Source organism: Montipora capricornis, chromosome 5 (genome assembly GCF_036669925.1).
Source record: "Montipora capricornis isolate CH-2021 chromosome 5, ASM3666992v2, whole genome shotgun sequence".
NCBI classification, from domain to species: Eukaryota; Metazoa; Cnidaria; class Anthozoa; order Scleractinia; family Acroporidae; genus Montipora; species Montipora capricornis.
In genome coordinates, this window is record NC_090887.1 from 17,512,289 (window position 1) to 17,532,756 (window position 20,468).

General features: G+C 39.9%; 1 protein-coding gene across 1 annotated transcript in view; it reads right to left on the bottom strand.

Moving 5' to 3' along the window:
- The window catches only part of LOC138049718 (phospholipid-transporting ATPase ABCA3-like), a 42,444-nt gene that overhangs the window by 7,420 nt on the left and 14,556 nt on the right, over window positions 1-20,468 (bottom strand). Inside the window, exons 19-41 of the mRNA XM_068896120.1 lie at window positions 19,802-19,986; window positions 19,143-19,248; window positions 18,448-18,527; window positions 16,771-17,054; window positions 16,224-16,418; window positions 15,279-15,364; window positions 14,437-14,671; window positions 10,764-10,889; window positions 10,115-10,231; window positions 9,005-9,175; window positions 8,199-8,309; window positions 7,970-8,070; window positions 6,078-6,146; window positions 5,490-5,628; window positions 4,580-4,651; window positions 4,267-4,359; window positions 2,993-3,080; window positions 2,540-2,643; window positions 1,751-1,780; window positions 1,498-1,655; window positions 1,143-1,209; window positions 535-638; window positions 261-353 (exon numbers count right to left, since the gene is read on the bottom strand). Coding sequence (XP_068752221.1) covers window positions 261-353; window positions 535-638; window positions 1,143-1,209; window positions 1,498-1,655; window positions 1,751-1,780; window positions 2,540-2,643; window positions 2,993-3,080; window positions 4,267-4,359; window positions 4,580-4,651; window positions 5,490-5,628; window positions 6,078-6,146; window positions 7,970-8,070; window positions 8,199-8,309; window positions 9,005-9,175; window positions 10,115-10,231; window positions 10,764-10,889; window positions 14,437-14,671; window positions 15,279-15,364; window positions 16,224-16,418; window positions 16,771-17,054; window positions 18,448-18,527; window positions 19,143-19,248; window positions 19,802-19,986 — 2,814 coding nt within the window. The remainder of the gene's footprint in view (window positions 1-260; window positions 354-534; window positions 639-1,142; window positions 1,210-1,497; window positions 1,656-1,750; window positions 1,781-2,539; window positions 2,644-2,992; window positions 3,081-4,266; window positions 4,360-4,579; window positions 4,652-5,489; window positions 5,629-6,077; window positions 6,147-7,969; window positions 8,071-8,198; window positions 8,310-9,004; window positions 9,176-10,114; window positions 10,232-10,763; window positions 10,890-14,436; window positions 14,672-15,278; window positions 15,365-16,223; window positions 16,419-16,770; window positions 17,055-18,447; window positions 18,528-19,142; window positions 19,249-19,801; window positions 19,987-20,468) is intronic.

The window sequence follows — 20,468 nt, forward strand, 5'->3', positions numbered from 1 at the left end:
GAGATGTCTTGTCATTTTGTTAGAAGTTGTTCATGCCATTCACTCTGCAGTGGCAGCTTCTGTTTCAATCAAAATCTTCAGATGCATTGGTACATGTCTCGGTGTGTTTGTACCACTCAAGTTTGTGAATGAATTATTTTCCTGTGGAATGTCGTTTCAGTTTCTTTCTCGTGCAATTCATTGTCCACTGGCAGCTTCAGATGCACTTCTTATGTTCTAATTAATGTGAGGTGTCACTTTAGCGATGTTTAAACACGTACCTGCTTTTCAGATGTTGAGTGGAACCAAGACATTTAAACTGTCCGTTGACCATGATCGCCAGTCTCGTACACAGGGCCTCACACTCTTCCATACTAAAACAACAGCCACGTAGTTAATAATCCTATTGCAATACACCCGCCGACCCGTTTGCTACCAAGACTACACTTGAAAAAGTTATCACTCTTGGTGGTTCCGATTGCTTACAGATTTACTATTGAAATATAAATAAAAGTTAGAAAAAAAGTGCTGAGTAAACACTAAAGGGTTTGTTACCTGTGCGAGGTAAGCACAATTGAACGGCCTCCTTTCATAACAGTCATCAGAGAATCCCACAGAAAACGTCGAGCAACAGGATCCATTCCAGTGGTTGGCTCATCCTATAATAATTAACAGGGAGCTTACGCACGTGACGTTTTTAAGAAGCAGACGGCAACCGGAAGTTAACTGTTTCCCTTTTAACTTTTCTTCACTATGTATCTTTCCTCCATTAGACACTATCAAAAATACCATAATACTCTTTGTTTGTCCTTCCAAAATCTTGCATATAAGCATTGTTTCCAGTTTCTCTTGGGACCATTGTAAGTCCCAAGAGAAAATATAAACTGCTTATGCAAAGTTTTGGAGGGACAAGCAAAGGGTATTATGGTATTGTTGATAGTGGCTAATTAGAGATTATTAGTTAAAAGACCTGGGAGACACTACTTTCCTCGCATGCGAAATGTTCACTTCCGGTTGCCGTCCGCGTCTCAAAAACGTTGCGTGCTTAAGCTTCCCAATACCAACAACAAGCAATTTTAATCTCCAAATTCTCCACATCGGGTAAATAATAGTTTATTGGACACATTTCATGTGTGTAGTTATGGCTGATAATTTTCACTTACCAAAAAGACAATCGGAGGGTTTCCAACAAGTGCTATAGCAGTGCTGAGTTTCCTCTTGTTTCCTCCACTAAAAAAATGGAAAAAAAATAGTTTCCTTTTCATGCACAAAACGTTACCAAACTCTTAGCTATATTTCTTGAACGCAGTCATCTGAATTTATAGTACTGCTGATGGTAAACGAACGTCCAATTTCTCCAAGATCCTGTCGTTAGGCCGTAACTAATTCCAGAATACCTAGATATCTGACCGGGCGATGGTTTAAGTTTCGAAAGAGAAAGCAAGATTTAGCCCCCCCACCCCCCCTACCAATTTGCTCGGAAACACCGAAGAATGCAATAGGTGGTATTTTACTTGCCTGTAGTCCCCACACAGCTTATCCGCCCACTTGGTCAGACTCAAATGTTGAATGGTGGCAGACACTAAATCACTGATTTTTCGGGGCTGTACACCACGCAGTTGCGCATACATTGTCAACATTTCTCGGCCAGTCAAACGCTCAATAAGGGCATCGAACTAAAAACAGAGATATCAAAAGTATTAAACTGAACGACAAAACGCTCACTTGAACGCATTAATATCACGGAATTAGTAAATAAAACACAACTCACTTGAGGGCAGTAACCGATCCTCTGTTGAACCTTAAGTTAAGAAAAGTACGTGTAAGTAGAAACATGTCATAACGAAAAGCAATATCAGGCTTTGCCAATAACGACAACAACAACATCTTTAACTTTGCAATGTTGAAATACAACAGAAAGTAGAGGGGTACTAAACTTCATGTTTTAAATCCACAGGTATAACCAGAATGCATTTCACATATGGCAACACCATCTGTCTTGGACTAAAAAATTATGACGGAGCAAGGTACGCATTAAGCTTTGGATCTATAAGCAGTTGCAAAAGGGTTGAGACACTGAATGGAAAATTCACCTCTTCTTCCTAAATCCCTTTTCCAGTTTAAAAAAAAGTCCTAACGCCCCTCCTTCCCCTCCCCACTTTTTCAATGTAGATACCCTTTACTTTGAATGCCAAGAGGAGATGGAAACAACTTCCTTTGGGGGAGAGGGGGGTGGGGGATGCAATGACTTGAATGAGACGCATTGTACGGTTATTAACAGTGACTGTCTCAACTCTTTTTGCAAATTGCTTGTAGCATTATTTATTTGACTGACATTTATGAAACTCGGGCAACCAAGAGGAAAAAACCGTTGATGCTTAAATCTGATGACAGCTAGTAGGACGATATTTGTCACGGTTAGCAGTACTTGCGGGAACCAAATGTTAGCAGACCTCTTTACGTAAAACCAAGTTACGAAAAACAACGATCATCATCGATTGCATGAAGAAAAGCTCACAAATGAAATAGAGATGCAGTCTAATGACTTGCGCTTACCAACCTGTCTTAAATTAGTTTGTATACTGAATCCATCTAGGTAAGCTGTCCCTTCCGTAATGCTTAAATCACCTGTTAACATGCTGAATGTTGTTGTCTTGCCAGCACCTGGAAACACAACGAAAATTCAGTTCACAAAATACCACACCACTTTTTCCCGTACATTTTTTCGTTTAATACAAGAGATGTTGCAGCCATCAATTATAATTTACAATTATTTCGCATTGGAGATACACATTAGCAATAACCGAACGTACCAAATACAAACTCTAGCAATGATTAGAACACTTACGTTTTGGAAGCAATGCATAGGCGAGCACAAAGCAACTGCACACGTAATTCATACAAACCGAAGGTAAAAAACGTTTTTCTTTTTTTCTTTTCGTTCACAAATTATTGGTGCTACTTCAAAAGCCGGTGATCAAATGAATGTCCTTAGTCATTAATGGCTTCGTACCATTGATTCCCAGCAAACCAAAGCATTCTCCTCTAGGGATTCCCAAGCACAGATGATCAACAGCCGTAACATTTGTACCTCCATAAACCTGCCAGAAAAACATCAATGCAAGCCATAAATAACCCTAACTCTCCTCGTTAACTGTACTTTTCCCATAATATGTTCAAGTGATGCGCTTTTCAAACCAGATACAAACATCCATCCTCAGTTTGCATCCACAGAAAAGACCTCCTGGGAGACCATAGGGCCAAACAATGTGAAAAACAGAGAAAATATTTCACTTTTATCTTCAATTACTTTAGCCCTTTATTTCTAACTTGGCTGGTGCCTCTTACAGTCCTCCGTAGAACAAACCCTAATCTTAATGCGGAAGCCCCACCGTCCTCCTTAATCTCAGCGTAGGCTTTTCAACGGCGTCCCCCAGTGCTGTGACACGAAAAACAAAGTTAACCCTCCTTATACAGAAAAATCAAGGAAGTAATTACAAGTGTTGTTCTGGGAGCGGTATAAACTCTAACCACTAATCAGCTTCCGACTAAATTTGACATCGTCGGTTAAAAATCAATTGCACGACGCTTTGTGAATATCCCCCTCATCGCTTCCCTCAATGCCACTGTGCAATTGAGTGTTACCTTCTACACCCGGTCCCACAACTTTCAGTATCTAAATATCACCCGGTATGAAGGTACTTTCCTTAAGCGTTCCTGAATCTTCAGCTCAGCAAGCCAGTGGTAATCGTAACTAACTAATGTACACTTTGGTTTTGCATTACTTCACTTGGTTCAAATTCTCGCGCCATTTTTTCAACCATTCAGAAGTGAAACACCAATCGTGGCTCGCGCATGCGCATTTTCCCGCGCTTTGTGTCGGCTACGTGTAATTACTTCGAGTTTTCAATGGTTTGCTGGATTGTCTCCGTCCTTTTTGATTGGCCAAAGTAATTATTTTGGTTTTGGTTTTACGACAATCGATTGAAACTCGCTGTATTTTAAGAGTTTGCCACTTCTGTGCATAGTTAGTAAAGGTGCTGAGACTCCCTCTACTTACCATCAGGAAAAGATCTCATGGATATACCCACCACAAGTCCCCTAGGTTTAACTCTCATTTTACAGGTAGGTCTAAGTGCCCATTTTAGTGATTAGGTCTTTAAAACTTTCGTTTATCTTATTGATATAGCAATATTTAGGTCTAGAAACTGATTTAGAATATTTTTAGAGTTATGGTTGGTGTGTATATCCATGAGATCCTTGCCAAACCATGATTTGTGTTCTCACCTTCGTCAAATCTTTCAAAACAACTGATTGTTTCTGAATGGCTTCTGGTGACATTTCGTTAATACGACTGCGTTCACTTCCGATATCATCGTCCTAAGAAAAAGAAAGCTCCAATTAAGCAATAATTTTCGCATGTGCCACTTTCTCCTAGTATGTATGTACATGAAAACAGAAAACTAAGATTTCTCTGATATCAGTAGGGTAACTTTTTCCATACTACTTTCTTATCAAAACTCTCTGTTTTTTCAAACTATCTATTCCTTATTGTTTAAACGCAGGTAACCTGCACTAATCGTATCACATAATCTCAGACCTCATTGCTTCGTTGTTGTGATTGTGATGTTCCATTAGATTTCTTCAGGCGACCGCCAAGAAAGAACTTCACCTACAATAAACAAAACCCAGCATTTACATTTACCTCATTTAGTCTGTTTCAAGATTGAAATACAAATATGGTGATACGCGCTAAACCTGAATGTCGTGGCCCCTGATAATTGATTTTAAGATGCTAAAGAACTTAAAAAAAAACTGTTTGACAATTTCACGGTTCCCAGTTCACACAAGGGCCACTGGGGCCAGTTTCCCGTCTTGTTAGAGTTGTCCTGGTTGCACTGGACCCCTTCAGAAAGTTACTTAGATTTGAGTGTTAATTTCATACAACTCTCCTTCTGCGGTTAAATTACCGTCGCGGCGGTAGACCTTTGGTCTGCTGCTTTCGTGGACACAGCTGCATGAATGGTTGGAACGCGTTTGGGTTTTCTCAAAGGAAATGACTTAAATTACGAACTGCCGCAACTGTTTTACTATTTTTACGAATCTAAGGCAATTTCCTTGAGGAGACTCTAGAAATATTAATAAGTAAATATTCTAATCCTAATAATTAACTAATAATTTGTTGTGTGCATGCGTAAACATGCACACAACAAATTTCTCCCCATAGGATAAATAACTAAAGAGTAGGCTACGTATCAGATCAGACCACGCAGCGCTTCACGACTTCTAATTTCGTTAAAATTGTTTAGGACTAGCGTCAATTGTTTCAGTTTAATGTTCAGTTGCTTTGTTTGTTTTATCAATGCCGAGAACTTCTGTGTCAGCTGCTTGCCAAACGGAATGAATACATGCATACCGGGAGCATGAGTAAGATTAAATCCTTGATTACCAAACAAAACTTCATTATTTGCCAACGTGTGAAGTGAAAAGATATAATTCGGAAAACCTACCTCAATCAAGAGAATCAAAATGAAGAAAATCAGTCCTTCCAAAAACAAATACAGCGCATTTTGACCAATCCCAGGGCGATCCCAATCTAAAGCGTTTTCGGTGTACGAAGCATTTCGTAGAGCACATAATTGTCTAGACCTGGTGAGGAAAGCAAAGGAATTTCAAAAGAGTTTTACTTATTTTCACAAAAATCAGTAGCCATGACTTAAAGCAGAAAACGGTTCTTTCTTGGACGTCACCATAAAATAAATTAACTTGCGGACAGCGAGAAAGCCGGGCCCAGTTGTTTAGGATCCGGAGAGGGCTTGGGATCAACTCCCATTTCTATCACCAGCACGGATCAGTTCTTCAAATGTGCTTGTTAAAAAGCTGAGAAATGTATCTCACATAAGTTGGGATTCTTACGCTCTACTAAGTTCAATATACTAAAAACTCGAACCAAGGCCACATTACTGGAAGACGAGTTCTCTCACCACTGCGCCAAAATTCGCTCCCCTTCAAATCAATGACTAATATTAGGACACCGTAAACTTTTGTGAGAAAACTACATTTTCGTAATAAGAGAACATTGTGCTTAACAAACTTACGCTTCCGATTGAGTGCAGATTTTTCGAGTACCATAGTTAGCGTTCATGTCTATAAGGCTGTACGCCAACCTGCAAGAAAGCACTAAATTGTGACTTCGTATTTTACGTAGGTTTTAGATAAAATATAATCCGGGACAAAATAAAGGTAAAGTAGTCTTAACGAGAGTCTTACCCTTTGGATACGGGAATTTAATTCAAGTTAGTCGTACAGTTTATAAGGGCAGAAGAATTTTCCCGAAACGACCCCAAAATACTTTCGCCGCCCTTACAAAATACCGTGTGGTCGCGTGGTCGTTAGCCATATAGTGTCATTTATGTGCGGACGTTATGGGAAATTTATGTTGTCAAAAAGACATATCCAGGCCATAACCAGCTTCCCCACATCTCTGTCTTTCTCTCTCTCTCCCTCTTTCTTCAGTTTTCCTTGATGCACTCCAAAGTACTTTCCCACACTTGGAAAAGTATTTTACGACCAGCTCACTCCGCAATTACGAGAGCGCCGGACGTGTTAAAATCCCTTTGGGACAAACACTCAGGACCGCTGATTCAAAGTACATTTAAATTAGACCGCAGTTTACAACAATCATTCTAGCCCCTGAACGTTTAGAAGTGAGTCGCTTCAAGTGGAAAAACGCCTTCTATCTTTGCTCTTGCCTGGACCTGGAAAGCAGTTTCCTCATAACTGAAGCACCGGCTAAACTCTGTTTAGGCATCTTAGGCCCGTTTTAAACATCGCTTTTTGTATGTCCCAAATCTAATGCAAATGAGCGAAAACAATAGATGTTTCTCATTTGCATTACATTCGGCACATGTGAAATGCGACGTTTAAAACGGGCCTTACTCTAAGGGTCCTGATTGCCTATGTAATGACATAATGTGATGTAATTTGCGCTCAGGAGCTCGTTCAACATTTGTCCGTGTATTCCGGATCGGACTGAAATTTGGCAGTGTTGGTTTTTTGAGGAGAAGGGAAAACCGGAGTACCCGGAAAAAAAACCTCTCGGAGCAAGGAGAGAACCTACAACAAACTCAACCCACATATGACTCCGAGACCGAGAATCGAAACCCAGGCCACATTGGTGGAAGGCGAGTACTCTCACAACTGCGCCACCGCTGCTCCTCCATCAGCGAAAAATTACCACTATTTCCAGATAAGTAAGATTAACTGTTGGCCTCGTTTCAGTCTAAATTCTATGGGTAACATCAACCAGCATATTGTTTGTGGAAAGTGCAGAACGTAGTACCCTACGTGGTGTCCTGTGGCTGAGTGCTCAATGCTTATGAATATAAGAATTAAGGCGACTTATATTCAGGGTAGTTTCGGGTGTTCTTTGGTAATGACTCGGTTATTCTCGGTAAAATCCAAGTTCTCCTGGTAGGAATTCAACCAGACTACAACCAACCGATTGCTGGTTCGAATGCTCTACCAAAGAGCTACAGAAGACTTAGTCGCAGGAGCTCGGCTATTACACTAAGTTAACCGCACTACTTATGCGGTTGTCATCTTCCTAGAAATATTATACGCAAGGAGTGCCCACTGACAAGGATTTGGCTCGTCCCGCTTCTTCATAGTTTTAAATTTTGACAGATCTATTGTTAAGCGCTATGGTATGGGATCTTGGATTTTCTTACGTTATGGATTAGTTCAAAGATGATGGTCTAACTTTTTTTCAAAATTACAAGATAAGCAGCATTTTTGCTTGATTATTTCATTCAACTTAGTTAATTGCTCTATAACCAAAGAATGTACATGCATTTCTGCCTGTTTTCTTTTTTCCCAAAATTCATTTGCCTCGAGGTTCTCAGGCTTACCACTCTAATAGTTCACAGGCTATTCACTTTGCAGGTTTCATATGATCGACAATCATGGCACCCCAGCCAGCATCACTTACGTATAAGTAGGAATCAGCATAAAGACGTAATGACAAATTTCAGCTTCATCTTTCGTTTCCAGAGATGGAATTTGCAACACAAATACTGTAATTAACATAGCCTAAAAACAGAATTTAAAAGACGTTAACTTCAACTACGTTTTTTATCATATTTATAAACCGTCTCAATCAATTTTTAATTCGGAACTACAAGCATTGTACCAGGATCATTTTGTTTGTACACACTTACCAAGCTGACGATGGAGAGCAAAAAGACGGTAATGGCATAACCAATCAGCGGTGATGTAAACACGAACGAGAGGCAATAAGTGAACGGTAACACACACAGGCCAAAAAGAATCTGGAGAGAAAATTACAAAGAGTTTGATGTTTAGCTAAGCAGAACCGTTCACTCCTTTTGCTGAAGAGCTTTCAAAAATGGACAAGTGTATCGCGGTACTTCAAAGTGGCCTTAACGAATCCAAGACCACCAACACGGCAAGGTCAAGGGCAACGGCGATGACGAACCACGTATAATAAAGGTGGTGATGAATGACGATCATTCTCGTTATCATTATCACCATCAGTTATCGTTATGGTGTTTCCCTGTCCTTGATTCTCAACACGGTTTTCCACTTTATTTACTCTTCAAAATCGTGCCAAATACATTGTTGTTTTTAGAATTTTTGGATTGAAAATTCACTTTTTTATTTACTTTGAAAGATGGGAAAAGTGTTCATACTTTGATCCATAACCGAGCAGTGAAGGGGAATGGGTTCGATACTGGGTTGACGTCACAAATTAATTTGCATTGCTGTTCTTCAAAGAACCAAAGTATCAAAGGATCAAAGTACAACAACTTCTTCCGTCTTTCAAAGCAAATAAAGAGGTGAATTCTCAATGTTAAACAACACAATTTATTTGGGACGATTTCAGAGAATAAATAAATAAGTGGAAAACTGTTTTGAGGTGATACTTTAACGATCCTGCAGTGCACGTACACGTCCTTAAAGACTGGATGTGTTTGAACTCTTGCTGGGTGAAGTTCATACTTACTAGCATTAAAAAGACCACGCCTAGATCATCCTGGTAAGCCTCTATTGAAAATGCAGCAAACAAGATGAGGATAACCAAAGCTGGAATTAAGTAGTTGATGAAGTCCCACGTGTAAGTCGCAAACCAGTAACTGAAAGCGTCCACACCACTGACAAACTGAAGGTGTTTGGCCTGAAATCACGAACAACACTAAAGAGATCAATTGCGTTCACACTTGATGTTAGAATGGTTGAAGTTTTTTATTCAGCAGCCAGGAAAGCTATAAGCTGTACACAGCTTCAACTAATATTATACCTGATACCTCTTAGAATTCAACTTTTACAAACCATGACAAACGACAAGTGAATTACAACGTGAACTCTGTAACCTACTCTTTAGGAACATTGTCGTACTACTTCAACGGCCCACAAGGCTTTGAAGACATATTTCACAAAAGATCCTTATTTCATTACAAATTACAACCAGTAATCTTGCAGATGACATCATCGCGCAGAATGGCCGGACATCATCAATTATTCATAAGGCTGTCACGCGCGCAATTCAAACACTGGTAATAACTTAACTAGCTTTCAATACAAAGAAAATGCGCTAACCCTAACCCAAGCCTATTCCAAGCAGATACGAAGTAAAAAGACAAAGAGCGGCTTTCTGAAGATTAAGGATTTATTTACCGATAAAGGCAGCACTTTCTCACAAGACCCTCTGTTGGTCCAGCCGGACGCCTCATTAATCTTATACTGACCAAATCACACAAAAGTCAGATACCACGCCAGTTTGCATCCGGTCAACTGCAATACCCATATACAGCTATTTTGAGAAAGGTTGTCGGAAAAAGTGCACGCGACAATCCTGAAAGGTATTGTGGGTGATTTTAAGTGCACTGTTTTTCAAAGAAATTTAAAAGAATCGTACGGGAGGCCACTGATATATGTTTGCGAGTGCTGAAGGAAAGTAACAAAAGTAGGTTCGACAGCTACAGTCGTTAGAAACACTGTATTGATCATATCCCATATTACTTTTCGGGATTGTCGCGTGCACTTTATTCTTGACAAACTTTCTCGAAATAGCTGTATATATATATATATACACATGATTGTATCTTTTATGTACCTTGGATACTCTTTCCTGAACGATAAACGTGATAAAACTGGCAGCCATGAAGGCCATTCCCAATGCGAGGAAGATAGCAAGCAAAAGAGCGGAGAAATCTTGTGCCACATTATCGGTCTGAGAAATTGAAATCGCAAGACCATACATTATCTCTATTTCCTTACAATTTATCGTTGTAGCAAAAACAGAAGAAGCGACGTATTCAATACTGAAACGAGTCTTCAACAAACTTTGAAACAACTCTTAACAATCGTGAAAGTCTTATGAAATTGAACCACCACAGCCTCTTAGGCCGTGTTCACACGTAGCTGTTGGGGTCATTTTTCAGGAAAATGGCGAACGAGGCTAAGGCTGCCTCAACTTCAACTGAAGCAGCATGGAACTTTCACTGTTCCCTTGTACTTGCATTTGCGTCTTCGTTGGCGCTTGCATTTGCTTTGCGGTAGTTCGCAGGGGTATTTCCTCGCGTTTGACTTTACGTAGCATGCGTGAAACAGGACTATTTTGCTGGTGAGTAAATGCCGTAGGGGAAAAGATCGATCATTTCTGATGTATGATTTGAGTCCATTGTTTTCTGAAAAAAAGCGGTAGAAACACACCCCAACTATAAGGGCATAAAATATCGGTTTAAAAAGAGTAGTGGTCTTACCTTGTTCTCAATACTGTTCGGTAAAGGATAGTTCGTAATTTCAATTCCATAAGATGAGTCACCCATAGCATCAGTAAGTAGAATATTACTCATCGCACTTAATGCTTCTGCTATTGTATGAAAAGCCTGAAATATTAAAATGTATGACATTAGATAACTTAGTGCAGGCGTTCAGAACCCAGAAGTCTCGATCTGCAATAAAATGAGGCCCACCAGTTTATAGTATTGTTTATTTTTAGAACGTCTCCTGCCAGATTTTTTTGAGGCCAAATGAGAGAGATCAACCCTTCGAGGTTATGTGCTTCTGGTCAACTTCGTTCCCAGGTCTCTTTGTCGATGAGTAGACCCTGAGAAAGAGGTCGGTTTCTGATCAGTGTTATTTGCATGCGTCGCAAGTGTTCGGCCACTGATGATGTTTCACTGCCAACGGTTCAACGGCGAAACCCCTGGGTGCCAAAGGCTTCCAATGCTCAGTTATCCATTCTGTTGTGACGCCTTAAGAAAAAGAAGAGCTTTTTGCAGCTTTGCATTGTAACTTAAAGGTTTTGCTTATTAAAGGGTACAAGTCCTCAGCTTCTACGTTCGTTATCGGTCTGATAACTAACGGCTGTAGAGTAGGTGATCAGGGAATTGTTGGCTCATTTGTGTTGTAATCGGTAGTGATGTGTGATTACGGACTGTGAGTAACTTTAGGTTCCCAGGGTATAAGTAGGCGTTGCACTAAAAGTGCACTGTGCACTAAGGTCCCTTTCGACTCTTTCTTATTAGGAGATCTAAAACAGCCGAATGAACTGATGACATTGATTCTCCCAAAAACAACGAAGGAAAAGGAAAAGCGAGACGTCCTACAACGTATGAAGGTATGTCGTGTGTGCTATGAAGGATATTGATTGTTTTGTCTTGTTTTCTTCAACTATTTATTTTGCATGAAACTGCGGTTGAAATATCCCCTTTAGTTCCCATATCTCAAATAACACAATGTGGAGAACACGTCAAGTCAACCTGGTCTCAACTGAACTATCGCCTCCAACTAACGTGACAATCTAACTACAATGTTGGCCCTGTTTATTTTGATTTTTCGCTTCGCATCTCTGTTGCCTTAAATACTGGAAACAACAAGCATTTAATGAGGTTTTCCGACTGCTGCAACACAATGTCACTGAAGTATTTAAGCACTGGTGCTGTATTATCAACCAAGAATGTCTTTGCGCTAGCGGCGATTCAAAATGAACCAAACATGAGTACATGTGCATGTGGCTTCGAGATGTTGCCCTGCATCATGATACCGAGACAAACCCGGGACTGACAGCAAGGCCAAAGTGTCCTCCAAGGCCGTCAGGAAGAAACAAGCGCCCATTTTGCGTGAAAATTGTAACGACAATTTTCACGGTAAGAGTGCGGGCTGACATAAGGAACTGAACTTGACAAACTTAGAAACAAAGTAGAGTGGACGACCTTGACTTGTAGCTTGCCACAATGATTCATTCTTTGATTCTTTTAATTTGACCGGGTTTTCGGATCATGACGATTTGGATGAGGTCAACACTGGCATCTTCGACACCTTCAATTGAAGATGCACGCATATGCAAATAACGGTGCAATATCGGAAGCTTGCACATAAAAGAGTCTCCCTGGAAGATGCGGCGAACTACAGGATTAGATTGAAACATTTGATATTTTGTGTCTTCAAGAAACGAAGACAGACACATCATTTCCAAATTCACAGTTTTCGGTCAAAGGATATGAATGTTACCGCAGGATTCGTAAGAAAGACGGAGGTGGCGTTTTATTATATGTTCGTAAATCCATTCCCTCGAGCCGAGTTAAGACTAAATGCAAAGACGTGGAGGCAATACTCGTCGACGCCCAAAGAGGTCAGCGACACATTTCTTTATTAAATATTTATGAGCGAAATGTGCGCAATCTTGGAAAAGGCGATTTCAAATCGAGCCAGCGTGTTGTGTCTGAACAATGACCTCGAACTTGTACCGTTTAATGTGGAGTATACTTAGCGACATTTGTTGGGCCTGGGAAGAGATGAACACGGACATAATGGACAACCACGCACCCATGCAAGACGGAATCAAAATTTCATACATCCGAGATTAGAAAGGCCATTCACAGACGAAACAGTCTAACGCGCAGATTTGACAAAGCAGCAGAAGACTGGTTGTTGAGTGGTCTAAAACACAGGTCTGCTTAGACACTTTTTTTCCTACTCGTGCTGGAAGTCCCTGGGGTTTTTAGGAGTCATTATGCCCTCATACATGCAAAACGTGCGCCGAACGAATTGATTATTTTAAAGAAAACAATAGAATTATCATGGAACAGGCACAAGCAGCAGATATTTTTAATTATTATTTTCCAAACATTACTAAGGGCCTAACTGCTGTTCCTAACTGCCTACATGTGACTGCCTAACTGCTGTTCCAATGAATACAGAAAGGGTTTTAGTTTTTTGATAACATTAAGCCAAATAAGGCCCAAGGGTACGATTTGATTCCAGCTTGGGATGTAAAGGAATCAGCACCATCTATGTCTAATCCACTTAGCGACCTTAAGCAAGAGGGTGTGGTTGGCTGGAATACCATGAGCCCACCAAACAGCTGGTGGTTTAAGCGGGCTCTGATTCCTGAACATTAGCATAAAAAGATGAAACCCATTGCCCCAACCACTGGGTTGCACCATACTTACCAACTATGGTTGCACTTACTCATTCGTCAACCGTCCTTGTGACAGGACACCGAAGGAGGCCCACAAACAAGAACATAAATTCGCTATAGGAAAACTCCAGATTGGTAGGGAGCAGGGCTGGCGAAGTGGTGCGAGGAATACAGGTCGTTTCGCACCAGAGTCGATCCGCCCACAGTATTCTGACGATCCTTATAAGATAGCTCACCAACCCTAACCCTAATTTTTCATCGCTATAATCAGTGCTTAGACCTAATCAATGAAATGAGTGCTTAGACTTAAATCAAAAACCAGAAGTGCTTAGACACATTAATACGTGAGATTTTTGCGTGTAACAAGTTTTTCTCCAGCTACCTCCCTGTGGTTTTCAGTGTTTAACGTCGCACTGACCGTGAAAGCAAAGTTGATCATCTGGTCAACAGTTAACTACCTAATCGCTAGTTGTTGTCCTTCAGTAGCATTTGAAGTAATGATTCCAAGTTCGAGTGAGGCCTAACACTACTGTGAAGTTTTTGCACCCAATTATTCCATCAGGGATCAACCCTATTACTGGAATTGGGCCCACACAAGGACAGAGAAAAACTCTGACCAGGGTGGTATTTGAACCCACGACCTTCGGATTAGATCACCGCTGCTCTACCGACTGAGCTACAAGGCCAGAACGGGAGCTGGCCGTGGGTATGTGAGATGTTATTCACAAGGACAAATTCGGCTCGGCCCAAGCTCGGCTCGGCTCGGCTCGGCCCAAGCCTAATTTTAAGTAATCGCTAGTTGTTGTCCTTCAGTAGCATTGACCACCCTGGTCAGAGTTTTTCTCTGTCCTTGTGTGGGCTCAATTCCAATCCTAGGGTTGATCCCTGATGGAATAATTGGGTACAAAAACTTCACAGTAGTGTTAGGCCTCACTCGAACTTGGGATCATTACAGATAACTACCTAAGTATAAAATATTAATTTCGTTTTCAAAAGTGAGTCGGCCTTACCTCATTACTATACCACACAGTGGATACTGGCTTCTCGTCTGTATTATTACCTGAGCCTGCACTGGCGTGCATCTCAGGAAGAAACGAAAAACCAGCAACATAGACGTTGAAGTAATTTGAGGCATTGCTGTCTTCCAGTACATACTCAGAGAAATAAGTGTTCATATTGTTGAGGTCTGTGCCTGGACAACCTTGTGCAGAGCATGTTGTGTCCTTGTCAATCTCTGTGTTCGGCCTAAAAGAAAAGCACACCTGTTATCTTGTAATAAGATAGAGGCTAAAATAAGCCGGCATGCATCGTCAAAGGAGTTCAGAAGAGAAGAGCCGGAAGAAATGCCGGCGTACTTGGCAAAAATTTGGATCCTCACGTAGCAGTTCCATTAGCAACCTGATTTCAGTGGAAGCCGGCGCTGAACTCTTAACGACTCTTTAAAGCTTCGTAAGATCAGAGGAACGTCGAAACAAAGTAATTGAGGATCGTAAAGGTGACATCCAGCACCAGGCCTGAGTGCCACCCACCCGGTGCACAACCCAACTGACCTGCCTTTAATTATAGTGTTTAAGGAAGCCATTTGTTAAAATTCTCAAAAAAGCACTCTTTGCCAACTCTCTTTCGTGTCTGTGCCTACACATATATATGTACTAGCATATTCACATTGTTGAAAAGGGTAACAATCAGTACCAGGAAGAGGTAAACCACTCAACATACTGATACTGCATACGTCATTATGAATTTGATTTGTATGAACATAACACGGAGTTGCAATAACAAAACTGGTTGCCCTACAGAAACGTTTTCCTTAGAAACATAATTTTTGCACTAAAAACAGAAATATACATACTCAGTTGTGTTAATGCACTTTGGGCAGTCATTGTAGCCAAAGTTATAATCTTCACAGTCTTTTGGCTCGAGATCCCCTTTGATGAACTGAAATTAAGCAAAATTAAAAGATCTGGGCCACCTGGCCTTGATTCTATAGAGCCCAGTTATCCATTCAATTTCAATTTCATTAGCTGTACTTTCCCTTATAGAGCGGTTTTCAATTGAAAGTAATTAGCCAATTGCTTGCATTTACTTCACTCAGTGATTGGTTGAAAGTTTTCGCGCCATTTTTTCAACCAATCAGAAGTGAAACCAAAACCAATCGTGGCTCGCGCGTGCACGTTTTCCCGCGCTTTGAGTCGGCTGCGTGTAATAACTTCCAGTTTTGATTGGTTTACTGGATTGTCTCCGTCCTTTTTGATTGGCCAAAGTAATTCCTTTGGTTTTGGTTTTACGACACTTATTTGAAAACCACTCTAAGGGAGTCAACAAATTAAATCGTTTCATTCACAAAAGTTACGAAGTTTAAGAAGTCATGCAGAAAGTGATATCATTCCAAACGGTATTTTTTTATAAACAGAAACATATTTATTCAACACTGTCCAAAGAACAACTATAATTATTGCTTATTTTTTATCAAATTAATGATCAGTATCATGCAATGACACAGTAGAATGGTGAACTTCACTTCAGTCTGGTTGAAATCAATATTGGTGCTTCTAGTCTAGTATTAATCACCCTTAAGCACTATTGCACTACTACTGTATATCACCAAAAAACCTAACCTCGCGGTTGGATGGACCGCTAATAATTTGCAACCCGCACAATCTTGTGAATTCAAACCACATACATGGCTTGCATACAATATAGGGAATCCATTGACAATGCTCCTTATTTTATTACGAATTTTAATCAGGTGCTGTGGTGTGTAAGAAAAGGATGACTATATTGGTTAGTTACTTACGACATCTTGACACTTGGCATTGAGTACAAAATATTCATGATTGCAGCAGGATCTGGATTCATTATCGTAACTGAATGTATAGCTCTTGTCTCTGACCAAAATGTTCTTGCCATTGTTCCCATCACGGATGTTGTACACGTTGGTAGTCACGTTCAGCGTATCAACTTTAACACTGCTAAGGTATGTTCTTGCTTTCTAAGGGAAAAGTAGGTTCCACTTTGAAACACTGAAGGAGTTACCCTAACCTGTCCCCTCCGTTAATGAACCTATAGTTTCTGGGTCAACTTTAAACTGTAAAAGGTTTGAAAATTTCAACACCTGGCCATGGTTGAAGATCTTAAGGTGAAAAGCGTTATCAGCTGCATACGTGAAAATCATAACCCCTAAAACCTAACCTTTGAGTTATCAACTGGAAATGGTTATTTATCCAACAGTACCTAACCCTGCTATATAAAAATGTACTTTCCTGACCAGATATGGTGAAAACTAGGCTTAATCTCAAGAAGAACGGATGGAATTTAGAATAAAAGACGACTGGCATCACTACCTCAAAGGTTTGAAGTTTGGCATCTTCACTTTTGTTTCTGAAGTCTGCAAAGAAAGCTTTGGTGTGGACCCCATCAACACTCAAGTTTGAGAGCTTGAGAACACGTGGTGGGTCATTTTCTCGAGCAGGAACAGTTGTGATTAGCAGCAAACCAAATACAACCATGAGAAGAGGAAGGACAAGCTGGGTAACTATTGCTTTTTTGTCACGTTTGGAGTTCAGGAATCTCTTCACAAACATTGCTTTATACTGTTGCCACCTTAAGCTGAAGCCCGTTTGCAATCCTAAAAAATAATATTTTATTATTATTTTATTCCAGACACAAGACTATTGACACGTTAACAAGCCCATGACTTTGCAATACTTAATTTGATAAAAAAAAAGTGTCAGAGTCTTTCCTTTTTAGTTTTCATTTGTACAAACATCTGAAATGAAGGTGTGAATAGAACTGAAAGAAAACAGAACAATCCATCGTTTTTTCTGCAGAACGTTTCACATCCTTTTGATTGGTTATGTGTTGTCAGACGCGCGTTTTGATTGGCTGGGAGGAAATATGAGCGTGTATCAAGAAAATCTGTTTCAATCAAGAATAAAAAGAACGGCATTTTCCTTCACTTTTCGAATTATTTTGAGAAATATTATTTTTATAAAAGCGGGTTTGCATAACTGTCGAGAATTCTTCCAACTCCCCATCGTGTTTAGATGAGGCTATGTAAACATGGAAAATGTCCTCTATTGCTTAAATATCAGCCACTTTGGATGGGCCTTGGAACCAGCAATTACATGGAAGGAGAGGAGCTGTTGATCCCTTTTAAAAGTCAGAGACCCTGTGCCAAACAAAATGATCTTAACACTATTAAAATAATCAATGCCAGCCCTCAATTTGGCTAACCCTAGGCCTAACTAGGCCTAAAGTTGGTTTTTAGGCCTAGGGCTAGCCAAATTGGGGGTTTTGGGTTACTTTGTTCGTTTTCGTCTGAAAGTACAATGTAATTGTCTGACTGAAATGTCAGAGTTCCCTTCTCAACTGTCCCCTTCGAAAAATTTTTCGCTTTTTTATAAACAGTGCCAAACATTAATTTTGACTTTTCAGTTCTCGCTGGCTCTTTCTCGGTGCACTTCAGAATCTTCAGTTCCCACGGCCTGCTTCTGTCTGACCTTGTAGCTCAGTCGGTAGAGCAGCGGTGATCTAACCCAAAGGTCGTGGGTTCAATTCCCACCCTGGTCAGAGTTTTTCTCTGTCCTTGTGTGGGCCCATTTCCATTAGTAGGGCTAACGCTCACATGGTTCATATGGGGTACAAAACTAGCACTTCACATTACACTCTAATCAGTTAAGTCCACTTTTAAAAGAATCGTGCCCTTTGGTTTGACGCTTCTTTTCCATTGTTCTCTTTTTCGAACATTAAATTGGCATTTTCCTTCAAGTTCTTTTCAAACCCATTCTCTAGCTCCACATCACTGTCTTGATTGATTTCACCACTCGACTAGGGTGAATCTTGAAAGTCGCCAGTTTGCTGCGGCACTTTGTCAATTAATAAATTCAAAATCACATCTTCTGCTAAAACAATAGTATTTATGAACACTGTATAATGTGATGTTGACTGCCAAAATTGCTGAGGATTGAATGTTCACTTGTTTGTCTGAAAATGTGCTCAAGTTTAACATTTGACCATACCTCCGTCCTGCATTTGATCAACTTCAGAAATATTTACAATCTCCTGAGCTTCACGACCACTAACTTCATGGTCATGGATTCTGTAAATAATAAGATTAGCACTAGGCTTATCTAATCATCAAGTGCAACGTGCTACCTAGTTTCGAACAAATGATTAGAAATTTGTTAATTTGTTGATGCACATGCAATGTCCTTGGGGGGAGGGGTGGTAGGGTTCATGCAATGGTGAGAGCACCAGATTGCCTTCCAAAACTTTGTATCAAGGTTGATCTCCACACTTGGTGTCATTTGTGAGTTGAGGTTATACTGGATCTCTACTCTGCTTCCACTGGCCTTTTGTGTAAAGTGTGGTTTTGCCCTAGCTTTCATAAAAAAAAACAGAATTTCCTTTTCTCCACTAAAATATGTCTCATCTTGATGTGCACTGTCTCCAATTAACAATTAAGGCTCATATACTTTCAGGCTGTTATTGTTTTAGTATTCTAAGATAAGAATGGTATAACGCAGGCCCTGTCTCGAAGAACACCTGTTCAACAAGTACATGTAGAAGGTGTATAGCTTTTAACAGACCCTAACACATGTTTACCTGGCTTCATTGGGTGGTGTTGTGAGGTGTCTTTGAATTTTCAAAAATTAGGAAAGTGCAAAAGTACTTGGTTAGTCAATCATTATCATAAACAAAAGTGAACACTTACAAATCATCCACAGTCTTTTCTGCCCCTTCCCCAACTTTAATGAACACCTCTTCCAAAGTTGTGATTGACACTCCAAAACTAGCAATGCCAAATTCGTCCATCTTGTCTAGGGGTTGAATGATACAAATGTCAAAAAGTTGAGAGGAAACAACTGAAAAGGGATAAACTATATACATTGCACAATTAATTTAGAGGGAACTTGGCAAACATTGCAGTGCTTTAAATTATGCTTGCATGGTTTGTCTTGTCAAGGAAACACTGTTGATTGTTTTCTTAAACAACTCACAAAATTGTGAGACATCTGCATAGCTCAGTTGCAACGGTTTCCTTTATGTGGTCACAATACACGACTACTGCACTGTATTGGATTTCTACCCTAACTTGCCCTCAATTTTTGTCATTTTTCATTTCCTAACTTTCATAATATTATTGTTCTTTGTTATTCCTTGTGTTTTTTGTTTGGCGTAATACAATGACCAGTTGATGTAACATCACAATTTATTTTATCTACATGTATTTGTCATAATTTACAATGACAAGAAGATTGCGAAGTGCATAAGTGCAATAATCAGAGTGCATCTATTCTGACTACTTTGTGAATTACTTGCAATATTAGATAACACTAAACCATGAAATGCAAACAATAATTCAATACATACTTTCAATTTCTTGGAAAAGCCGTTCAAATCCACTGGCATATTCACTACTCAGAAGAAACTCCATCTCAGCACCAACACTGCTCAGAAGCTGCGCATTCGGAACATGACCGAGGATCAAACTTGTCACTGAATTCTGGTTACAACCTTCCTTCTTTACCAATGTTAAGTGGTAACCAACTCCATACCTGTTACCATAATTTTTTTATTACACTTATGCAGCTTGTGCAGGGAGGTTATCATTCAATGGTAAATAACAATATTTATTATTCCTGGACTTTCATCAAGTTTTACCATTGCAATAAGGGTACAAGATTCACAATAATTTGGGAGTTTACAAATGTAAGCCACAAAGCAAGAATATTATTGGTTAAAAGAGGTTTATCCTCTTAATGTATTTGGGAAAGTATTGTCATTTATAACCCTATCACATTTCATCATGCCAAGAACATTCCAACACTTGAATGGTCTCAATGGTGAATTTAAGAAAGACATTTAAATCATATATTCAAAGAATTTATCATGCATTTGTTTACAAGTGGACGTCCCTATACTAAAAAAACAAAAACCGCTATACACTGAAATTTGACCTACTAGATGTACTAGCTGTGGCATTCTTGAAGGCTATTCCCCTAGTTCTCATTTAATATGCCAGTACACTGTACTTGCA